The 22,110-nt window shown below is 38.6% G+C and overlaps 1 protein-coding gene across 6 annotated transcripts in view; it reads left to right on the top strand.

Moving 5' to 3' along the window:
• Nucleotides 1-18,634, top strand: part of CPED1 (cadherin like and PC-esterase domain containing 1) — a 265,826-nt gene extending 247,192 nt beyond the window's left edge. For all 6 annotated transcript variants that reach the window (XM_032305800.1, XM_032305802.1, XM_032305801.1 and 3 more), the window contains 2 exons: nt 2,902-3,048; nt 16,692-18,634. In XM_032305800.1, the coding sequence (XP_032161691.1) occupies nt 2,902-3,048; nt 16,692-16,913 (369 nt within the window). In that variant the 3' untranslated portion in view covers nt 16,914-18,634. The remainder of the gene's footprint in view (nt 1-2,901; nt 3,049-16,691) is intronic.
• Nucleotides 18,635-22,110: the final 3,476 nt, after the last annotated feature.

The following is a 22,110-nucleotide window of genomic DNA, read 5'->3' as shown; positions in this document are numbered from 1 at the left end:
ACATTTCTGCAGCACTTTCTCTGTGCCAGATCCTGTGTTCAGTCGTATGTCTCCCAGCACGGCTTTGATGATCCCCATCAATCTTCTCAAACACAATGAAGACAAAAGGAGAGGAGAAACAGAGGGGAGAGGATAGAACAAAAGTGATAGGGAGAGTTGCAAGCAGAGGCAGAAAATAAGGCTGAACTCAATTGTTGCCGGCATGGCCATTCAAGAGCTTGCCTCTGCTGTTCTCCGTAGACTTGCTACCCGTGCGTATGCACAAATGTGCACACATGTGTAAACACTCATGCACGCACTGCTACTGAGCTCAGTCCTGCTGGGCAAGTTTCAGTTCCTCAAGCACGCCATGCTCTCACTCACATCCGGGTCTTTGAAATCACTGTTCCCTCTGCGCGGAGCCCACTCTCCCACCACCTGTTCGCCTGAACAATGATCCTTCACGTGTTCGTTTACCACGGGCAGACTTAACGGATACACGAGACTGGATTGGCTAGTCCTGCCAGGAGCTCCTGTGATAGAGTCTCACGTCTCTGTTTATGCCGCTCAACAGAGACAATCCTTGGTTGTCTGTCTCCCCTGCTAGACTAATTTCTGTGAGAGCAAGGACCAGGGAGGAAGGGAGGGCTGCATTGCACACTCTGCTACCCCAAATGCAAAACACCATCTTCAGCACATAGACTGTCAAAAAATATCTCATGCAAGAATGAGTGAATGATCCTTCCTAGGGTTTGTCTCCTCCTAGATCGCCCCTTCAAGACTGAGACATTCATTCACCTGGGCGACTGGGGGTGTGGCCCAGCGAGGACTCCCTCCTGACTTTTTGCAGGAATTGCCTTTTGCTGCCCAGGCCTGACTTGCCAGTATAGGGGTACCAAGATTCAGCTCCCTTTCCCTAGTTTGGGCCGTCTTGGAGGAACCAGCTCTAGAACTCCCAGTGGGATCCACAAAACCCTCTCATAGAACTACATCACTTCCTTATAGGTGTTGATCCCCAAAACACTCTCCTCTTAGCTCCCTGCAAGCAAATTCCCATCTCAGGAGTCTGTTTCCCAGAGAACCAACCTTTGTCTAGAAAACTCTCTTTAGAACCTTCTTACTGTAAAGTTCCATATACCTTTCATATCTAGACAAATTAAAATTGAGAAAATACTTGTAACCGGACAAGAAGTCTACAAACAATATTAAACATCATTGTTCACATGATGGCATCAACCAAATTCACCTATGTTCCTTTCCTCTAGATTTCTTCTTTAGGAATTCTTCTATTCACTACTTTTATTTTGGGGGAAATACGCTTCCTTTGGTATTACCTGAAGATAGGTATGCTAGCACAGTGGAGAAGACAGAAAATCAGACATATTTGTTACTGCTGCTTTTTTCTTGCAGTTGGACCAACAAAACTAGTGATTTGCTGTTTTTCTTTTTCTTTTTTCTTTTTTTTTATTTTAATTACTTATTTGACAGAGAGAGAGATAGAGAGAGAGCCCAAGCAGGGGGACTAGAGGAAGATGGAGAAGTAGGCTCGGGAGCCCGATGTGGGACTCGATCCCAAGACCCCAGGATCATGACCTAGGCCAAAGGCAGAAGCTTAACCCACTGAGTCACCCAGGTGTTCCTGTGATTTTCTTTTTCAACTGGAAAATAAAAAGAATTTTTGTCCTTTAGAAAAGGCAAGAGCAGTTTCCTTCCTCAGTCAGTTTGGGTTCTCCATGTCACAGCAGACAGAATTAGCAGAGGAAGGGGATTTATTGGGAAGAATGTCCGGGAAGGATAAAGGGGAGGGTAGTGAGTAGGCAGAAGGAGTTTCAGGCTCCAGCACCTAAAGCCTATCTCTCAATCTCGCACCAAATACTTTGGAGTATCTGCTCTATCCTGGGCTCTGTTGGGCACGTGGTTGGCTGTTACTGTCTGATAGGAAGAGAGCGCAAGAAGGGTGGATGAGGAGGGAGGAGTCTCGGACTGCAGGTCGGTCTGAGAGCATCCCAGCCCCGCTGATGAGAAATCCCAGAGTGAGAGTAGTTAGAGGAGGGGTTGCTCCTCTCCACAGTGGACCTGAATTGGACTTTTGGCCAAGCTCGCTCATGGCTCTGGACATGGTTGGGGAGGGAGGGAAGAATATGATTCGGCAAAGCAGGGGCTGGAGCCGGCACTCAGTTCCGTCGTTCCCCGAAGCCCACCCGAAGCCCATTCCCCTTAAACCTCACTCTGCTCTGGAGCCCCTTCCTGAAGCCTCGCTGAACCAGCTGAACCGCCCTCCACCGCCCTGCTCAGCGGGTCCCTCCTCCCCAATGGCCCAGAGGCTAGGATCTTTACATCCAGTAAAGATCTTAGTAAATGTTTACAAATGTATTTCTCCAGTTAGAATGCAGCGTCTGAGGAAGCAGGGGCCACGATTTATTTTTCCTTCTATTGTGGTCCCTTAGCACAGAGCTAAGCCCAAAACAGATACTAACTAATACTCAAATGACTAAATGAATAAGAATCCAAATAGAGGGAGATAGCCTTCATGATGTTCAAATTTTGACTTTTACAGTGAGAATTTTAAATATCTCAACGAACCTTCCCTGGGAAGAAACCTAAGAAGGTTAAAACATAGAAGGAAAAGTTCCAAACCGTGTGTCATTCTAGATATTTATGTGTCGCCGTTTTAGATTCACGTAAACGTTTGCACTTACATTTTGAGTAAAAAACTGAGAAGACGTCTTTGTTTCAGAAATGCGTGTGAAATTAATTCTTTTTCTTGCAGTGGGACCAATCTGTAAAAACGATGATATTTACATGATTTCTACCTGAATTAGTAAATCGTAAAATAATCCTCTTGATTAAAAAACAAACAAACAAACTCAATCTAACTGAATTTTTTTTTTAAAATTCCCATTTTCCTCCATTGCACTGCAGAGTGAAGTTCAGAACTTATGGAAGGAAAATGTGATTATTCTGGATGCTGCAAAAACCTATGGCTATGAAGTGGTTGACACATTTACTATAACGATGGGGCGATACAAAGAGTTTTTGCAAGGGACGTGCGGGTGCCATTTTCATGAGGTATTTATCCTGGCTCTTTATTTATTGTAGCTTTTGATTTTTTAAAACATCTCTCATTATATCTTTAGTTTTGTTGTCCGTGTTATTTTGTATTAAAAAAACCATGTCGGGGGTGGGGGGGATCAAATGAGGTATTCAGCATCACTCACTCAAAGCATGTAGCAGTCACAACTGGAGGCGCTACAAAATAAGAAGTTAAAAAAAAAAATTTGCTCTTAGGTAGACATTTAAAAACTAGGATCACCAGTCAACACAAGCAGGAGGATGGAAACCTGGAGAGCACCTGCCGTTTCTAACAGACCCTGAACCTTCCCATCAGACATTGTGGCCAAAGAAGGTAGCAGGTCTTTGGTGGAGCTTGAAAATCAAGACAATTTAATGTGTTAGACTCATGAATGACCTTCTTCCATTGGTTGAGCCAATGCATGAAAGAGGTGGAGCTATGTTTTGAGTAGCCCTCAGCACCCCGTGGGGAAAATGATTTGATCTGTAGTCATCCAATAGTATATAATATTATAATAGGCGAAGCTGATAAGGTGTTAGCAGAGGCAACAGCAGGTTTCTTCCTCGGTCAGTTTGGGTTCTCCAAGACACAGAAGACAGAATTAGCAGAGGAAGGGGGTTTATTAGGAAGAATGTCTGGAAAGGATAAAGGGAAGGGTGCTGAGTAGGCAGCAAGAGTTTCAGGCCCCAGCACCTAAAGCCTGTCACTCAGTCTTACAGCCCTTGTAAACCGGAAGGCAGTCGTTGGGTTGACTAAGGCAATGACAACTAAAGGATTCTTGGATCCCATTTTCCAACCTTAAAATGACTGTCAGATCCATTTTGGTCCTTAGGTTTTTATGGCTACCCAAGAGTTATTGACACTGTATTGGTTCTTCTAAATATTCTGTGTGTGTGTGTGTGTGTGTGTGTGTGTGTGTGTGTGTGTTTTTACATGTAATTATGTATGACAAGTGCACCTGCATCTCAGGGAAGCAAGAGGCTGCACCCACAGTGCAGAGCAGGGCATTTTCAGTTTTGATCTAGTAACTTGAACTTGGCCTTGCTGTTGCAGAGAAGCTTCTATGCTGTAGGAGACTGTGTGTCTATTTCTTTCTTCCACAAAAAAAAAAAAAAAAAAAAAAAACCACCCTTTGAGTTTCTATGCTATCTGCAAAAAGTCAAGACTTAGAAACACAAGGGCAGGTAGCCTAGAAGAGAAAGAAATGATCTTGCCACTGAGCCAGCCAGTATCAGAGTTGGCTGCAAAAACAGGTCAGAGGTTGCCAAAACCCACATAAAATGGGGACTTTGAAAGACAACATACAGACCGGGGTTTTGCCCCTTTTAGAAAAGGTTTGTTTATTTACTTATTTTTATATAATGTGTCTTCAATTAGTATTTGAGAGGGGAGGGTATCTGTTTTTCTTCTTCATCTTTAGTCACTCTGGAAGCCTAAAAAGGAGAAGTCTTCCAGAGATTCCCAGCATGGCTCCAATTAAAAACAGAAGATGCCCTTCCCACGTGATCTCTTTGCATGTATCTCCTGCTACAGCACTAACCAGTGACACTAGTAGTCATGGAATTCAAGGACTGCAACAAAGACTCTTTGAACCACCACAACTAGAATATGGGCTTCTAAATACTACTAATAAAATCATCTTTAATTTGCATAACCATGATTTAAGCATGTCAGGTGAAATTATGTCACTTATTTGATTTTTTAATTATGTGCAATGATCGTGTATAAATTGTTTTTTAAGCCCTATTTCTAACGTGTGCTGACTTGGCAACTACCTAGGTATCATCGAAATTATCTCAGCTGATTCTGAAGCAGTGTTATCCATGTTGAAGTTTTCTTATTTGAGCTAAAATACTTCTGGGAGCATTTGCCTTTCTACCGCAGAATGATAAGATCATCTTTCTGAAACTGACTTTCTTCATTACAAAGTCTCTAACCCATTCATCACTTAGGCATAATTGTCACTTAAGTCTTGAACAGTATGTACTACTTGTACCTCAGAAAGTTTCCAGTGCCGACACTGATGTTTTATAATCTCTCCAAACCATCACCCAACATCTTAAATCACTGTGAGCTTCCTATAAACAATAAGAAAATCTAAAGGCCCTTACAAAGGATGATTTGATGGTTAATGTACCAAGCCAGGGAAAAGTACATTATTGGTTTCATGCAAACCATATGAAAGGGCAGAAATCTATTAATAATAACCATTTTTGCCTCTGTGCTCATCTTATGAGCTGGCAAAGCAATTTGTCATACAGTAAGACCAAGAATTAAAATCGGCTGTGCTAAAACCATAAGAATTTGAGCCTTGTATCTTCTAGTGTTCAATCAAACTACTCCCACAATAGATTCACACATACCTGAGAAGGATTGCTATAATCATTATAGTAAGATCTTGATGTGTCCTCTTTGATTTGTGGTGGGAATTCCATCATAGACATAACAAACCTACTTCAGTGGGGTTCTTGTCACCAAAGGTCTTGGGGGCAACTTTTTCATCTGTCAAGACACCGAGAGAGAGAATGTGTTGCCACCATGAATCTATAAACACTTTCCCAACTGGCGTGCATCAGTTTTGACTATAATGTTCTTGCTGATTAGAAAAGCAGGTGTTTCTCTTCATGGGCAGAAATGGAATTTTGTTTTTGCAGTGTTTGTGCAGGACAACAAACAGGATCCAGGTAGCTTTTGCCCAAGAGTGGTTTTGGATAGTACCTTTAGTTATGTGGCAAACATCTACTATGAGTAAGCTAAAACCTGGGAAGGATACAAAAATATTATCAGCTCAGACCTGGCTGCAGGAGGGACAAATCCACAACTGTTGTGTGATTATTAATTAGTCTAATCAGCTGTATAAACCTTACATGAGATCTCTGTTTTCTGGCAGGCATACAGCTTTTGACTCAGTCCAAAGGGAGGGAAAAAAAATCCCTCTGGCATTACTACCCAACTCTAATAACCCCAAGTTTCCTTTGATTCTGGCACCATGGAAAGAAGAAAGGATTTTCAATTCCTTGTCAGAGATGATTTCCCCTATATTGTTTGATCTTCATCTTATACTCTTTATTATTTAATTTTAATTAGGCAAACAAAAACTTAGCTGACCTAGAAAAGTTTGCCTTCTATGTGGTGGCTTGAAGTTTTGCCCTTTTTCCTTCAAAGTTTAAAAGTTTGTCAATAAACACAAGGAAGAAAAAAGCCTTTAGCATGGCTATTTTTAATAAATTAGTAATGGCAATTTAATTCAACAAATATTTGAGTGTCTATGTGAGCTCTCTACTAACTACTATAAAATGAGTTAGGAGAACATTTTTTAGGGTTCCCTTGAGTATCTCAAATGTAACATATCCCCAACATGCAATTCTGTGTATTGTAGAACGTCAGTTAAAATCAGGGCCTGGGGAAGGTGGGCTAGGGCCAGATCATGGTAAGAGCTTAGACTTTATCCTATAGGTAAGGAAGAGCCAACGAAAGTTTTATGGAGAAGTGAGATGGTCACATCTTTGTCTCAAATAACATTGAGGGGGGAAGACGGAGACAGAACTGAGTCTGGGAGAGAACTTAGGAGACGTTTTCAGAAGTCATGTGAGAGATGATAAAAGCTTGCCCAAACCGGGACAGAGACTGCAAGCATGAGGGAGAAGGAGACAAACGCAGGCCCTATTTTAAAAGTAAAATCTGTAGATCTTATCTGCAGCATGGGGGTGTAGGAGGAATCAAAGACGACACCTAACTTGGGTGATGAATTAGAGCTGAACCAGCAACTGAGTCAGAGAATGACTGAGAAGGTACCGGCTCAGGGAAAAGATGATGATTCGGTTTTGAACATGTTGTGTTTGAGATGCCTGTAGGACATCCAGGTGGAGACATCTCACAGGCAGTTGGCTGCACAAGTCTGAAGCTCGAGGGGCAGGGTGCGGCTGGAGATAAAAGGTTGGAAGTCGTCAGAAAACACAACAGTTGCAACAATGAAGATAGATCATCCAGAGAAAGTGAGCAGAGTAAGAGGAGCTGAGGAACTCTTGGAAATGCCAATATTTAAGCAAAGCTTGCAGAAACAGGAACCTTTGAATTTAGAGAATAAACTGATAGACGAAAACTCTAGTGGAGTGTAGTACTATGGGAAGCCAAAAAGTGAAAATTTGTAGGGAGAGATCAAAACAGCATTACTGCTGTCAAATGTAATGGATAGATTTATTAAGATAAGGATTTTTACATAGTCAGTGATTTGGCATCAAGAAGGTCCTTTCTGATCATGCAGGAGTAATTTCAGTAAAATATTGGGGGCATGAATTAAACTACAGTAACTGAAGAGGTATAAGAAATGAGACAAGGAGGGGCGGGCGCCTGGGTGGCTCAGTGGGTTAAAGCCTCTGCCTGCAGCTCAGGTCATGATCCCAGAACCCTGGGATCAAGCCCAGCATCGCATTGGGCTCTCTGCTCAGCAGGGAGCCTGCTTCTTCCTCTCTCTCTCTGCCTACTTGTGATCTGTGTCTGTCAAATAAATAAATAAATAAATCTTTTTTAAAAAGGGGGGGGCTGGAAATGAGAGAAGGAAGCTGGTTAAAGCCTTTCAACAAGTGAAAATAAGAATAAAGGAAAGATACCGGATTCAGAAAAGAAAGTGGTCTGGGAGCAGTTTATAGGAGGAACTACTTTTCATGTTTATGGGCAGAAAGGGAATAATCCATACTAAGGGATACATAAGGAAAACAGAAGGGCATAAGAGGAAGGTTCTTGGTAATGTGGGCGAGGATCCGGTCAAGGACACTGTACATCGTGGGAGGTGCTGATAAATGAATGAGGTTGGCTGCAGTTTCCTTCTTCTCTGTCATTTACTTGCCCTGGACTTCTGCAATATTTCCATCTTGGAAGCTTCACTTTCAATTTCTCAAATTCATCCTTGACTTTCCCACCAGGATGTTTCTGTGGTTCCATCCGATGTTGTCATTTAACACCTTTCAATGGCCTTATCACTAAAGAGAAGTCACAGGAGTTTCACTGCCTACCATTCCTAAACCACTTTTTGGGGAAAGTGATCCTAGACAATTTTTTTTTCCCCCAGTGCTCAGTCTATTGTCTCCAAGAATTCTAGCTTTTTCTGCCAGGTGATTAGATTACAAATCAGTGCCTGCTGAGAATGAATTCAGATGAGATGTTGATCCGTAAGTATCTCATGGGTTTTTTTTTTGTTTTTTTTTTTTTGCAATAAACCCTCATTTCGGGGGATTTACTACCAAAGCTTTAAGAGTCAAGCTAAGATGGACTCTGAAGTGCCTTGATTAACATTCCCTACTCTATGTTTTGATGTTCTAGCCTAGTGAAAACAGGATCTCTGGTTTGGGAAACTCTGTACACCCCTCTACTGTAAAGATTCTCAAATAATATTAGTATTTTAAATGATCCAAAAAGCCCTTACAGCAAAGAAACTATTTAGCTCCATTTGACCCAGTTTTTCTCAAACATTTTGACCACAGAACCACTTTCCTTTTATTCATAACAACTATTAACACCTCACTAAACACACTTTGGAAAAACTAGCATAGAGGATGAGGTCAAAAATCATGTGGGGAGTACAGATTAAATGTGGCAGAATGACCACAAGCATTTATCTTCTCTTCCACTTGAAACTCCACCAAAAGACCTTAAAGACATTAAGCTATTCACCACCATTCCCCACTAAGACAGAATAAGAAGAAATAACTCATAATGGCAAGAAATCTGAATTCATTCTAAGAAGTTTAACTTAGCCTGCAAAGGAAGTTGCAATGTAAAATGTGAGAGAGGAGAATCCCCAACTAGAGGCGAAACACACTTGCCCACAGATCCTCTGAATGGTCCAGGCCTGAAGGGGGGAGAGGGGAGTAGGGGCAGAAGAAGGCAGAGCTGAGACACAGGTCGGAAAGTCTGTATGCAAAATTGGTGGACCCCTTACCCCACCACATGCAGCCAAGAACCTACATCCATAGATACGATTTCTGTTAAAATTGAACATCAGAGATGGACTCAGAAACACAGGTACAGAAAAGAACAAGTTAATCTAGAGGCTGAAATCAGAAAAATGAAAGGGAAAGTTGGCCCTGAAGGACGGAGCTCCTATACTTTCTCCCCAGACCCTTTGGAATACCAGCAGACCAGCAGAAGGGCATAGATGGGCACGTACCACCTCGGACAAGGGGTAGAGGATTCCTCTGACAAGAAATTGAGTAGCCCAGTGGAGGCTCCCCTTTCAAAGGCCCTAGTAGTGCTGAGCGAATCTCTATAGTGAAGCCAGCGGTTGGAATGTTGGTCCACACAAATTGTTTCTAAGTGACATTTTGGTACCATATGCTTAAATAAAACCAGAGAGACCGATGGAGATACCTGTGAGTGAAGGTCAGAATAGATTCCAAGACCCAAAAAGTACATGGAACTACAGCAGGGTAGGAGCTTAGCTTGTAATCCATTGAACAAATGAAGGTCATTCAAATAATATCAAGAATTCAGTGACATGAATATCCAACCACTTAGAAAACAGAGTTTGAAATGGGACTTAGTCTCTGGAGAACTACCGAGGAGTACAAGAGGGAACCACAGTTTCACTGGATATGGTAAACTACTGGTCTCTGGCTCCTTCTAATCAGTCTCTCCACCTCAGAGCAGAATTCATCCCCAGAGCTGGAAACTGAGGCCTGTCTGAGGGGCAGAACTTAAAAAGGCTCAGCTGTCAGAGTAAGAAGCCCTGGAGATTGGGAGGTAGGAGGAAAGATGGAGACATTGCAAATCTGGAAACACCAAAAGCAAAAAACAATTCCTCATTCCTAAAGAAAACTTTAGTCTTGCCTTCTAATCCTCAGCATCTTAGACCCATTCAGAAATTGGACTCCCTTCAATCAAAACATAGCTTATTTCATGTGGCCATGATTAAATATTAGGGGGGGTAGATGAAAAAAAAATCATTATTATCTGTAAAAAATTGCATGGTTTCCTGAAATGGAACTATGAATTATAAGGACTGGCTTCTAGCTGTTGTTTGTTGCTTTATTTTTATTCCATTTCTGTGAATTCTTGGGCTACTTTTTCAGCTGGTTGTAAATTTGGTGACTGGATCTTGGATTGAATGTCATGTCTGCAGAATGACTATACCAAATAAAAAGTACTTCAATCGTATGCATTTATCTTAAAAGACCACACGAGCACATTTTGGTCAATGTCAGGTTTTCCAGCCTTGGAAAGCCACTACTCCCGTTCCTCTTCCTAGCCCATCCATGTCCATGGAACACGTTTATAATCAGAACATCCCCCTTAATCCAGCCTAGAGAGATTTTGGAACACTTGACCCACGGAAAATTGTTTTCTATTTTGTTCTGTGGATCTGGAACCACATCAGAAGTTCCTTGGGTGTTACTCAGGTTAAGATCGGTTTTAGGAAAGGTATTTGCTTCTAATACGCCTGACACGTTTCCAATTCACCAAGCTCTCCCTTTTTGTACTGACTTTTTGAAAATTCAAAGTTATTTTAGATGCAACAGTTAATTGACATGATTAATATTTATCTGAAATCAATTTTGAGTGTTAAAGTTACATGCATTTAATAGTAAAAGTCGCAATGTGGGTTTTACTGCGTAATTTATTAATAGATTTTCATTTGTTTGGCTAGTCCTACAATAGCCAGAGGACAAAGCCAGTCAAGTTGAACTGTAGCCATTTGTATGCCTTCTAAAATGTTTGTGTGCCCAAGTCTTTAATTATGTGGAGATGTGGAAAGATCTACAATCATAAGCTAGGAGGTCTCTTAGCATATAGGAAACCTATGAAAAAGTAAAAGTTACTTCTGCATGTCCAAGCACAGAATTTTAAATTCTTGTTACACTGAGTCACAGAAAAATGTGGTCATTTCCATATTCTATAATATGTTATCATGACAGCACTTGATTCCAGCACCAAAATTTCTCCTTTCTACGTTTCTATAGTTAATATATTAAAACTATGTTGTTGTTTTGAAACATTGTAATCTTCCCTTGAAAGTCTGTGTCTACATGTTACTTCATCTAAATGTGAACACTGCCAGAGGAAAATAACTTTTGTTACTACACTTTTACTTGTGATTATAGAGCAATGCTGATCTGACCAGGTGATCACACTTCACGAAGACCAATTTTCCTTCACTCTCATTTACTCATTTTAAATATAATTTGACAGATAAACTCACAAAAAGAAAATAAACAGCAACACATACACACAAAGCTAGAGACAAAGAATTACTTTGGATCATTTGACAGTGTCAAAAGAATTGCCATTTAACATTTGTGTTTGGAATAATGTCAACATGCAGCCAATCACATATATATGCATCACTTAACTGTGTGTGATAGTTCCTTATCCCTCTGGATAGACATGTCTCTTTCTCAGTGCTTGAGTTATAGGCACCCAAGTTTAAAGAAGCATCAAACAGAAGTTGTCTCTTTTTGAGGTGACCACCATACAGAAGCATTTAGGGTCTTGTCTTCGGTTTAAGGCCTAACTCTTTCACTGGTGTTTTCCAATAGCTCACTTTTATTGTCTATTATTATTATTACTATTGTGCCCCCGGAGGTAACCTAACATTTGTATTGCTAACATCTCTCTTTCAAAGCCACATTCCACTTGACACTTTATTTGGATTTTAAGAATCCCAAATGGTCCTTTGATTTTTGGGAAGGACCCAAATGGGCACATTTCCACACAAGAGATCAAAGGAAAGAAGCAATTAGCTCTTCATTGTACAGGTATCAAACATCTTTCACTTGCATAACATTTCCAAGCCTAAAAACTGTACCTAAGTTCTTTTCCTTCACTTTAGAATCCGTAAGAGTAGGTAAATAAAGTAATATTTTGAAACTTGAAGATAGTAGTTTGACAGCAATGCTGCATACTGAATTTAACAAATAAGCTCAAGGAAATAAAGCTCTGTGAACAGATGAGCATACCCACCATAAATTAGTACTAAGTAATGTACGAAGGAACTATTCATTACATGGAAACAACATGGTGCCTGACCTTGGGGAGTGAGTCTCAGACAATGTCTTTAAAGTCATTTCATTCTTGTTCTTACTTCAAGTATCTTAGACATGTGTCTTTATATAGCCCCCTTGAGGGGAGGGACCATGTCTGAATTACTCCATGTGTTTCCTTGCAGAGAGCTCTGAAGATTGAAAGTTGGATACAATGTAGAAAAAAATAAATCATTAAGTCATCAATAATCCGTTTGAGTTTTATAAGATATGGCATCATTTTGTTCCTCTTCTGCTGTTTTTCTATTGTGAAAGGATTAGACAAACTCTTGCTAACTGTAAAAATATAAAAATAACTATATACAATAAAAACAAAAAATTCCTGCCTTTAGGGGCACCTACATGGCTCGGTCAGTGGAGCAGGAGACTCTTGATCTCAGAGTCGTGGGTTCAAGCCTCACATTAGGTGTAAAGAATACTTAAAAATAGAATCTTAAAAAATAATTCCTGGGGTCCCTGGGTTACTCAGTTGGTTAAGCATCCAACTCTTGATTTCAGCTCAGGTCATGATCTCAGAGTTGTGAGATCGAGCCCTGTGTAGGGCTCCAGGCGGGGTATGGAGCCTACTCAAGATTCTCTCTCTCCCTCTCCCTCTGCCCCCTCCCCACCCTCACACATATGTGTGTTTGCTCTCTCTCTCTCTCTCTTTCAAAAAAGAGAGAGAAAATTCCCATCTTTTGATCATATACACCCATTAAGTCTCACTTCTTTCCCCACTGGAGATTCTATTAGCAGTTTGGTACATATCTCCATTTTAAACATACACTCTTGATTTTAATTCCAAGTCATTAAAACTCTTAGGCTGTCAAATTTATGGTCACTAGATTTATGTAACACTGGGCTTTATTTAGAACTACCTTACTGTTCCATAAACATTTTTTGGAAAGAATAGCAGTTTATGAAATGCACTTTAATGTAGTACGAACATTCCTATTTTTTCTATCACAGTATTGAATTCTGCTTATACTTGGCTTATGCAACCAATAAATTGGATCTATGGTAGGCTGATGGTAGACTCAATTAAAATCGATGAGTGAACATCTGGAATTGAAAAATCCCACATCATCACTGGTTCCCCCCCCCTTCCCAAATGGTCTTGGTTATTTTCTTACATTTATTCTTCAAGATGTGCTTTAGGATTTCCTTGTCATGTCCCCCAAATACTGCTGTGATTACAGTTGGGATAGCATTTTCATTAATCTGGGAGGATTTGACCTGGTGTGTCTTTCCATTTGTTAATATTTTCCTTTTATTAAACTTTGTGTTTTCTGCACCTGCACAATAGCTGAACTGAATGAAATTGTTTTCTTTGTAATGGGATCTTTTCTCCAATATATTTCTTATTAATTATTGATAGAATATAGAAATGCTATATGATTTGTAAATATTAACTTTATAATATCTCATTATTTTTTGGTAGCTTCCTTTGGGGTTTCAAGGTGAATAATCATATAGTTATAAATAATTCTTGGGTAATTTCCTATAACAAAATGTTTCATAATGCTAAAGCTTGCATTACTGAAATAAATTCTGTGTGCTGTTGGTATAGCGCAAAATACTGCTGGATTTTTTTTAAAGGCTCTGGATTCCATTTACAGTAACATTTGGGAGGACTTGTCACATCTCTATTTTGACAAATCAAATTTGAAGTAATTCTTTCTCTGTAGGTTTGTCACTTTTCAGGGGTCAGTGTCAGGGTAATACTGGCTTAACCAAGCCAGTATTAGGACACTTAGTATCTTTGATTATTTCTTGCAAAATAGCTTTCAAAGGAAACTAACTGAATTAAGTGTTGTTGGGCCAAGCCCCAAGATAGACGTGTAGAAATCAATCTTCAATAGCATTCGCCAGCACCGGCATTATGAGAGGCATTAGGCTGGCCCTCAGAAGCAGGAGGAGACCCCTAGCATCCCATCTCCCTTTCTCAGAGACCACCTGAGTGGTTTAAAAATAGAAATACATTATTGGGGTGCCTAGGCGGCTCTGGATTAAAGCCTCTGCTTTCCGCTCGGGTCATGATCTTAGGGTGCTGGGATCGAGTCCCGCATCTGGCTCTCTGCTCAGCGGGGAGCCTGTTTCCCTTCCCCTCTCTCTCTCTCTACCTACCTCTCTGCCTTGTGATCTCTGTCAAATAAATAAAATCTTAAAAAAAAATAGAAATACATTATTAACCTTCCCATGTGATCAGGCAAAATATTGATACGACTCTTGAGTAGACGCTCTAAGTTTCAGCAAATACAGTGGAAATACATATTTTTGTATTATCTCTTTTATAAATCACATTTGAGATTGCTATAAGCATCTACACTAGCATTATCCAACATGTGTGCTGCAGCATTAACTGCAACACGAAACACTGAAATAATTTTTAAAGAACTGTATAACCTTTTGCAATGGGATGTATTTTTATCTATTTTGCATTTAATTAGCATGCTGATCATCTGGCAATTGCAAAAACCAAACCTGAAGATAAAATTATATAAACAAAAGTAACCTTATTTTGGCTTCAGAACACTGAAATAATATTTTCTCAGGGTTGAATGTAATATTTATGCTTAAGTGTTTCCTTAAATAAACTTCCTTAAAAATGTTCACTAATCTTGCTATCGTTGAATACACACCTCCTCCGAAATGGACAGAACCTTCAGAAAAACATTGGTGCACCTCCCACCCGATCATATTTAAAGTTGTAGGATAACCAAACAGGGATGCAAAGAGCTGCACATTAATAGCAACTTACAACCTTGGGACCTGGAATATTAATCAGTGGTTAACTGCAAACTGAGCTCTGATTTCCCATCCATTGGGATTCCTTACCACAACCCACTGATTTCACTGGTCTTAAGAGTCACTTCATCTGAGGGCCTGATCATAAAAAACTAAATGTCCCATAGCCAAAGGAAAACAATTCGTTTCTTTGGGGTTAGCAGGGTATAATTGGTTTTCAAATGCATTGCCATTACATTTTTTCTTCAAAATGGGAATAGCTTCAACGTTTTTATGATTATAAAGGAATGCACATTTGTCGTATTCAAATAAAAAAGGCAAGGCCAGAAGTTACAAAGAATACGGTTTAAATCACCTATAATTCCTCTACCCAAAGATCACTACAGTTAACATTTTGGTTTAGATGTTTACAGAATTTCTACTCAAATAAATCTTCTAAAAGGGTTCATGCTCGCTTGCACATAATAACTAAAAATACTCATCTTCAAAATAAATTGCTCATGTTTGCTTAAATATTCTGTATTTTTGAGCTGTTTTCATTTATTCTCTGACATGGAATTAAAAAAATATGGCTCTACATCATCATAATCATCATATAGCACTTAAAGGAATTTTAAAAATCCATGAAAGCTAGTGTTGCCTTAATTGGTTGATGACTAATATGTAGTTTATGTGTCAGTACTGACCAAAAATAATGTCTTGCAATTGTATTAAAAATTAATCATTAATAAATTGAATTAATGATTTGTTATTCATTTGTGAACACACCTCAAATCTCTTTGCCAGTATTTTCTCTCCTCCCCACCTCCCGACCCTCCCCACAACCTCTGTTTTGATCCCTTTCTGATTCCCTCTGATTGTTGGTATTAACAACCTGAGTCACATTAACCCAATGATTAAAACTAGCAATTATACTACTTCTGAAACTAATAATGCATTATGTATTAATTAATTGAATTTAAATAAAATTATAGGATAGCACCAGGGCAATTTTTTGTAAACCATACAAATGGACTATAAATATGGCCTCTTTGTGTGTGTGTGTGTGTGTGTGTGTGTGTGTGTTGCTATTCATAAAATATCTGTAAATGGAATCACAAAGAAATTAGTATATGTTGTTTCTGGGAAGTCAACTGAGAGATTGGGTGTAGGGAGACAGAGCTGGGGAGGAAATTTTTCTTATATATCCTCTTATGCTTTATAAATTCCTTATAATTCTGCCTATTCAAAAAAGTTTAACATAAAATTTACATATGTACCAACATATATAAATTTTCTAGCTTACTAGGGCATGGTCTATTTCTACAGATTCCTTACTAACTTACTAACTTACAAAGCGCCCAGAAAAAGGAAACCACTAATTGTAAGTGTCAGCTTATGGCTGTGCAATGGATAGTATTTTTCTTCTCTCTGCAAATAGTTTTAATTTCCATTCTGTAAAAGGGTGCCATGGCAGGTTTGGAGGACCACGTTTGAATCAGTGACCCAGCAAAGGTCCATCAGCGTCTTTTCTATATGTTAGTATCCAGCTTAAGTACACATACACGGACACACACAGACACATGCACAGACAACAGTGTGGTAGAGAAACCATCAAAAATTATTCCTCAGCTGCATTGGGGCCAGCTGCCCTGAGGTAAGTAAAATGGCAGAAATTCTAATTCCAACATTAGTTTTTTTTATTTTGGCTTTTTGGCTTTTGGGGGTTTTTTTTGGAAAGATAAGTTTCTCTGGCTCTTGGTTATATAGATGATATGTATATCCTTTAGGCAACGTCCATGTGATACAGAGGCTACTGAATTTGTGAGTTAATTATACTACTCGATGCAGAGCTTGAATGTCCTTGATTGTAACTATTTTTTGCTCTTTATTTGCAGGTAGTGAAATCAAAGCTATCCAAAGAATATCACTTTATTAAAATGAAACAATCAAGTAATCACATTGTGGGGAAATATTTCAGCAATCAAAGCAAACTACGACGACGACGACAAGACTCTGTAACAAATTTTCAGTCCCCCTATCATGTCAGAGGTCCAATTAATCAGGTTTGCTCTGAAATCCTTCTCAGCAGGATGTGCGTGAGTAAAAGAACTGTGTAGACTCCCTGCAGGAGGCCTGAACTTGGAATTGGGGGCAAGCCACTCACTCACCTGGGCGGTGGTCTAAGAACCAAATCCTGTATGTCACATGTATTTGGACCGACCACACACCCAGGAACCCAGGCACACACATACACACCAACGCACGCGTGGCTAAAAAAAGTAATAATAACACTTTTTTCCTACAGCTTTGTAAGGTTGAGGTGTGCACTTGAAAATCATGTGTCTTCAAGGGGAAAGCTAGAGCTAGAGAAAGGTGACTTGAAGTATAATCAGGAATTAGAACCACTGTGGGCTAGGTATTGCATCGTGATAATAAGGAGAAATAGAGACACTTGAATTACGTGGACAAAAAAGATAAAGCTCTTGAGATCGCATTATCTTCTCTCTTGGTACATTTATACTGAAAAGGAGAAAAAAGCAGTTACATTCCACTTGCAAGTAGGGATTGTGTTTGTGTCCTCTACCAGGAGAAAATGTGATCTTTAGGATGGCTTAGGCTTTGTGAATCTAAAGTTTATGAAAAACATGTCTTCCTATACTTCTTAAATTTTACAACCGAAAGGAAAAGAACAGGGATGCTCCACGAGGAATTCGAAAAGATTCTATGAGAGATAGGAAATGTAATATTTTACAATTAAAACACCAATGCATTTAACTTTGCACTCTTTGTCCTTTTCATAAACATTCCCTCCTACCCTGTCTGTGAACTTGGATGGGTAACTGCAGTCTAAGTTGATTAAATATGCAGTTTTAAAGTGTATTATTTGATTATGTTTTACTGACGATATCCGTTAAGAAAGCTTTTGTTGGCTGTTAGAATCCTGGGTAATTTAAGATTACATTTTATGCAAATATTTTCAAAGGATTGGCCATTTGCAAGTGCAGAGGAGTTTATTTTCATACAACATTTGTATGTGCCCACAAACATTATGTCACTGGTAACTATATTTTGATTTACCTAATACAAATTTAGAGTAAGCATAAAATTATTTTTTCATTAAAACTGTGGCATACATACACAACATGCCCAGTTATAGTATTGAGAACTTTCTCTTCTATACATTAATTTCAAAATAGTGAATTTCCTTATTTTTCAAGCTCTTTGTTGAGAGCTATCCCACAGTTAAAATTGGCTTTTAAAGGATTGTTTTTCTTTTGGGGGAAAAATAAAACTGAGAGGGTTATACAATTCATGTTACAAATACCTCAATTTCATTACCATACCCCAAAAAGACTATTTTGATCTATCAGTTCCTTTGTATGAATATCCACCTCTTTAAATACTCTATTTTTATATATATTTTTATATGGAAGTAAACGTGAATTTATATTTAACTATCTTAAATTATATTTAAACACAGCTATCACTTGATATAAACATATCTGCCTTTGACAGATGATAGATTTTTCTTTAATGGTACAGAATTACCCTTTAAAATGAAAGATTTTTCGAGTACCTGCACCTATAGTAAGTTAGGTTTTTAATTTTTTTTAATGATATAAAATGTTGCCAATTCATGCAGCCTCTCCATCGTATTTTAATGTATTACATGCTCTATAACAGGATTATAGTGTAGATGTTTCTTGTAATTTACTGTCAACTGAACTATAATAACCGTCCGACTGAGGTTAGTCTGGCATTTACCTCTTCACTGTTGAAATAATAGATTTTAGAAACAAGTGTAATAAAACTATTAATAAATGTCTTGCTGGTGATAGTCTGTGTTCAGAGAGTATCTTTCACTTTCCTTTTTACTGGAGGTATATCACCATACAGGGTCTACTTGGCAGACATGTCATTATACAGATTCAACTATTTGAGTGTGGTTTAATAGGATAACCGTCTAGTTTTTTTCAATCCTGATGTCCTCCGCATTTTGATCAGATGAACACCCTGCTGTACAATGACCAAAACTTTTGAACACAGTGCCGTGAAGAACTATTTTTTTTTTTCTTTTTAAAAATAAGGTACTGAAATGTTAGGAATAGTTGTAGTTACTCCTTAATTGAAAAAACACATTTTATTTTATGTTGGGGAGGTAGGTGTGTGTGTGTGTGTGTGTGTGTGTGTGTGTACTTGTATGTGCTTAGCAAGTTCATAAATTGAGTGGGGAAAAATAGGAATAGGTATTTAAGCATATTTTTAGATGTAAAAGTTAAAGGAAGTATATTATTTTTGCTAAGAATGGATTAGTATCCAATCTAAACTGAACTCAACTAAAGAAAACATTGACAATATCACAAGTCAAGAATAGCTGCGTAAGCATTTCCAAGCATCACTGTTGACATTGTGTGTGCGCGCATGTATGGGCAGTTAAGAGCACAGTGAGCTATCTGCCAGCCATCCAAGTAGGTGAATAGGATCCTGGAGGGACATATGAAAAAGGAGGTGCCTTTTCAAAAGGAGATGCCTGCCAGTTGGGCTCACACTTGGGTCATTTGATCTTCCTCCTGTTGGATGCCCCTGTGCCTAGCAGTCAACTCTACAAAACAATAATTTCCACTTAGATAGCACTGGAAGAAGTCACTGGTTGTTGACATGGAAATAGTGCTGGTAATGTTTATGTGCAAAACAGAATGCTCTTTTGCATTTGTTTTCTTCTTTCAGTGCCATTTCATGGAAGGATTTCAACAAGAAATGCAGAAACGGGTAAAAAAATAAATACATATAACCCACTAAGAGTTATTTCAAAGCTGTAATGCTTTTTGGCATGGTGGGGAGACATGGTGGGGTCCGATACAGTATTAAGGTTAAGAGCCGAGAAAAATAGTGAGGGATAGGGTCTTATTAAATATTACCTTATGGGCTCCTTAAATTGAACAAATACTGAAAGAATCATCAGTTTCTGAAATTTTTCCCTGTGAATTTTCACCTTACAAAAAGAAACCAACAAAAAATGAAAAATGTCTTCATCATCAGTGGCTAGAATTATTGAATTTAAAATGAACAAACAGGGGCACCTGGGTGGCTCAGTTGGTTAAGCGTCTGCCTTTGGCTCAGGTCACGATCCCAGAGCCCTGGGATCGGGCCCTTCATCAGGCTCCCTGCTCTGTGGGGAGCCTGCTTCTCCCTCTCCCTCTGTCTGCCGCTCTGCCTACTTGCGCTGTCAATAAATAAATGAATGAATAAATAAATAAATAAATAAAATCTTAAAAAATAAAATGAACATAAATTTGAGTCAGCTCATAGGGGCTGATAACTTCAAAAACGTATGTCCAAGTGCGAAATGATACTACAGCCAATTCCACCATTTTGACTGGATCCGGGAGTCCTTGCTCCACAAATACTACTGTAGCCTTTTTCCTTTCTTAATGCGTACTTAAAGTTCAAATGATTTTGATTGCTCTTGGAAACTAAGGCATTTTGATAGATCACTTTAACTTAGGGGGATTAACCAGAAGTTGTCAAAAGACCCGAAGACCTCCTAAAGCCAGCAGGATCGTGCCAGGGCCTCCAAACTCGATTTTGCATTTGGCAAGGCTTCCAAGGTTTCAAACTGTCAAAGAACCTTTTATCATGTTTTTATTGCTGTAGTAACTGCTATTATCAACTTCCATATTTCTTTTATGATTCTGTCACTTGGTGTAGGGAGCAGTAGAACTCGTTTTTTCTAACTGATACAGAACATGCAGTCCTCCTAAAATGGGGCTCCATTTGTTTTCTTTATGCTCATCGAAATATAAAGAATTGGTTTTACAGCTCTATCAAATGTTGGATCTCTATGCTTTAACACACCCAAGACACAATCAGAACACTAATTCTTAAACATATCAAGAATATTTACGATTTTTAAGCATATTTGCAATGTAAATGAAGATAATTGCTTAAACCCAACTAAGAGAAAGAACAAAATTAAACAACTGCCTTTAAAGAAAGCAACAATAAGGGGGCTTTCTATGCCTACGAGGTCGTCGTATTTAGGTAGATTAGGTTTTGAATTTGATCTATGCCGACGGGCTGGTTATGAGACATGTAATATATCTAACCAAGACATTCTTCTTAGGAAATTTATGTATAGGGTCATATCATTATTTTTATTACATGAAAAAGTAATTCTTATAAAACTTATTAAAATGTTTTGATATTTTTAAAAAGCAGAGTAATTATAATTGATTATTCACACATCAGAATTCAGAAGTAATGTGGTGTCATAAATATCAAATGAGTTCAATTGATTCTTAGCTATTTAGTGAAAAATTTCCTTGTTTTATGGTTAGCTGGTGAAATATATCAATTTGATGCAGGTTTTAGTGGCAGGCTAAATGACGTAATGATGATGGTGTACGATTTATGTATTTATATATTTTGTTCAATTGGATTTCCATTTTTTCCCTGTAATTAAAACTGTTCCAAATATAGACTGAAATCTCAGTGTATGGCATCAAGGTCCACATTTTTAATTTTCTTTTCACTCTACGATCTGATTTTTTTATTTGATCTATAATTTATATGCTTTTAAAATTAAATAATGAATTTGAATATCAGGAGAAACTAAGAACATTCGAGTAAAATGAACATATGTTGTAACATCTCATCTTGCCTAGACATAAGAAGTGGTTTGGTCTCCAGGAGAGCTGACATTAATAGCTGGGCTTCAGAATCCTTGACATCCCTCCACAGTGAACACATTGAGCTAAGAGGATTGGTATAAAATGCCAACACTGAAGCAAACGTGGCTTAGGTTAATTCATTGGGCCCATCGCAATCAGAGCACCTTCTCCAGCTGCCTTTGACAGGTCTTGCTCATCTCTTCAAACCTCTCCTTAGAGACACAAGTCTTCATTCCTAAGGAAAAAAAATAATAATAATTTTCAAAATTCAATGGACCAAAAATCATCACCTAGATTAACCAAAGAACAGTGCAGTGTATCTTTAATGATGCTTTCTTATTTATAGTCAGGAAAAAGAGAAAATGACCTCTAACCTTCAGGACTGTATATCCTCTGGAGAACTTGAATAGCGATTCATTTTGGCCCTGGATTCGTTCACCCACCATGACGTTTTCTGCTTGTCTTTAGCCTTGTCCTTGAGGTGAAACTCGCGCAGTGTTTTCTGTGTGTATTTAATGCGTAATACAATATACATTTTTAGACTTACGTTTTTATGTTTTCCTCCTTGCCTAAATTATATGTAACCTGAAGCGTAGGTTTTAATGCGCATGAGCTCTCCAGCTTTACAGTATCATAAAAAGAG

Source organism: Mustela erminea, chromosome 11, assembly GCF_009829155.1.
Source record: "Mustela erminea isolate mMusErm1 chromosome 11, mMusErm1.Pri, whole genome shotgun sequence".
NCBI classification, from domain to species: Eukaryota; Metazoa; Chordata; class Mammalia; order Carnivora; family Mustelidae; genus Mustela; species Mustela erminea.
The sequence above is the reverse complement of the archived record's forward strand: the minus strand, read 5'-3'. Positions and strand labels throughout refer to the sequence as shown.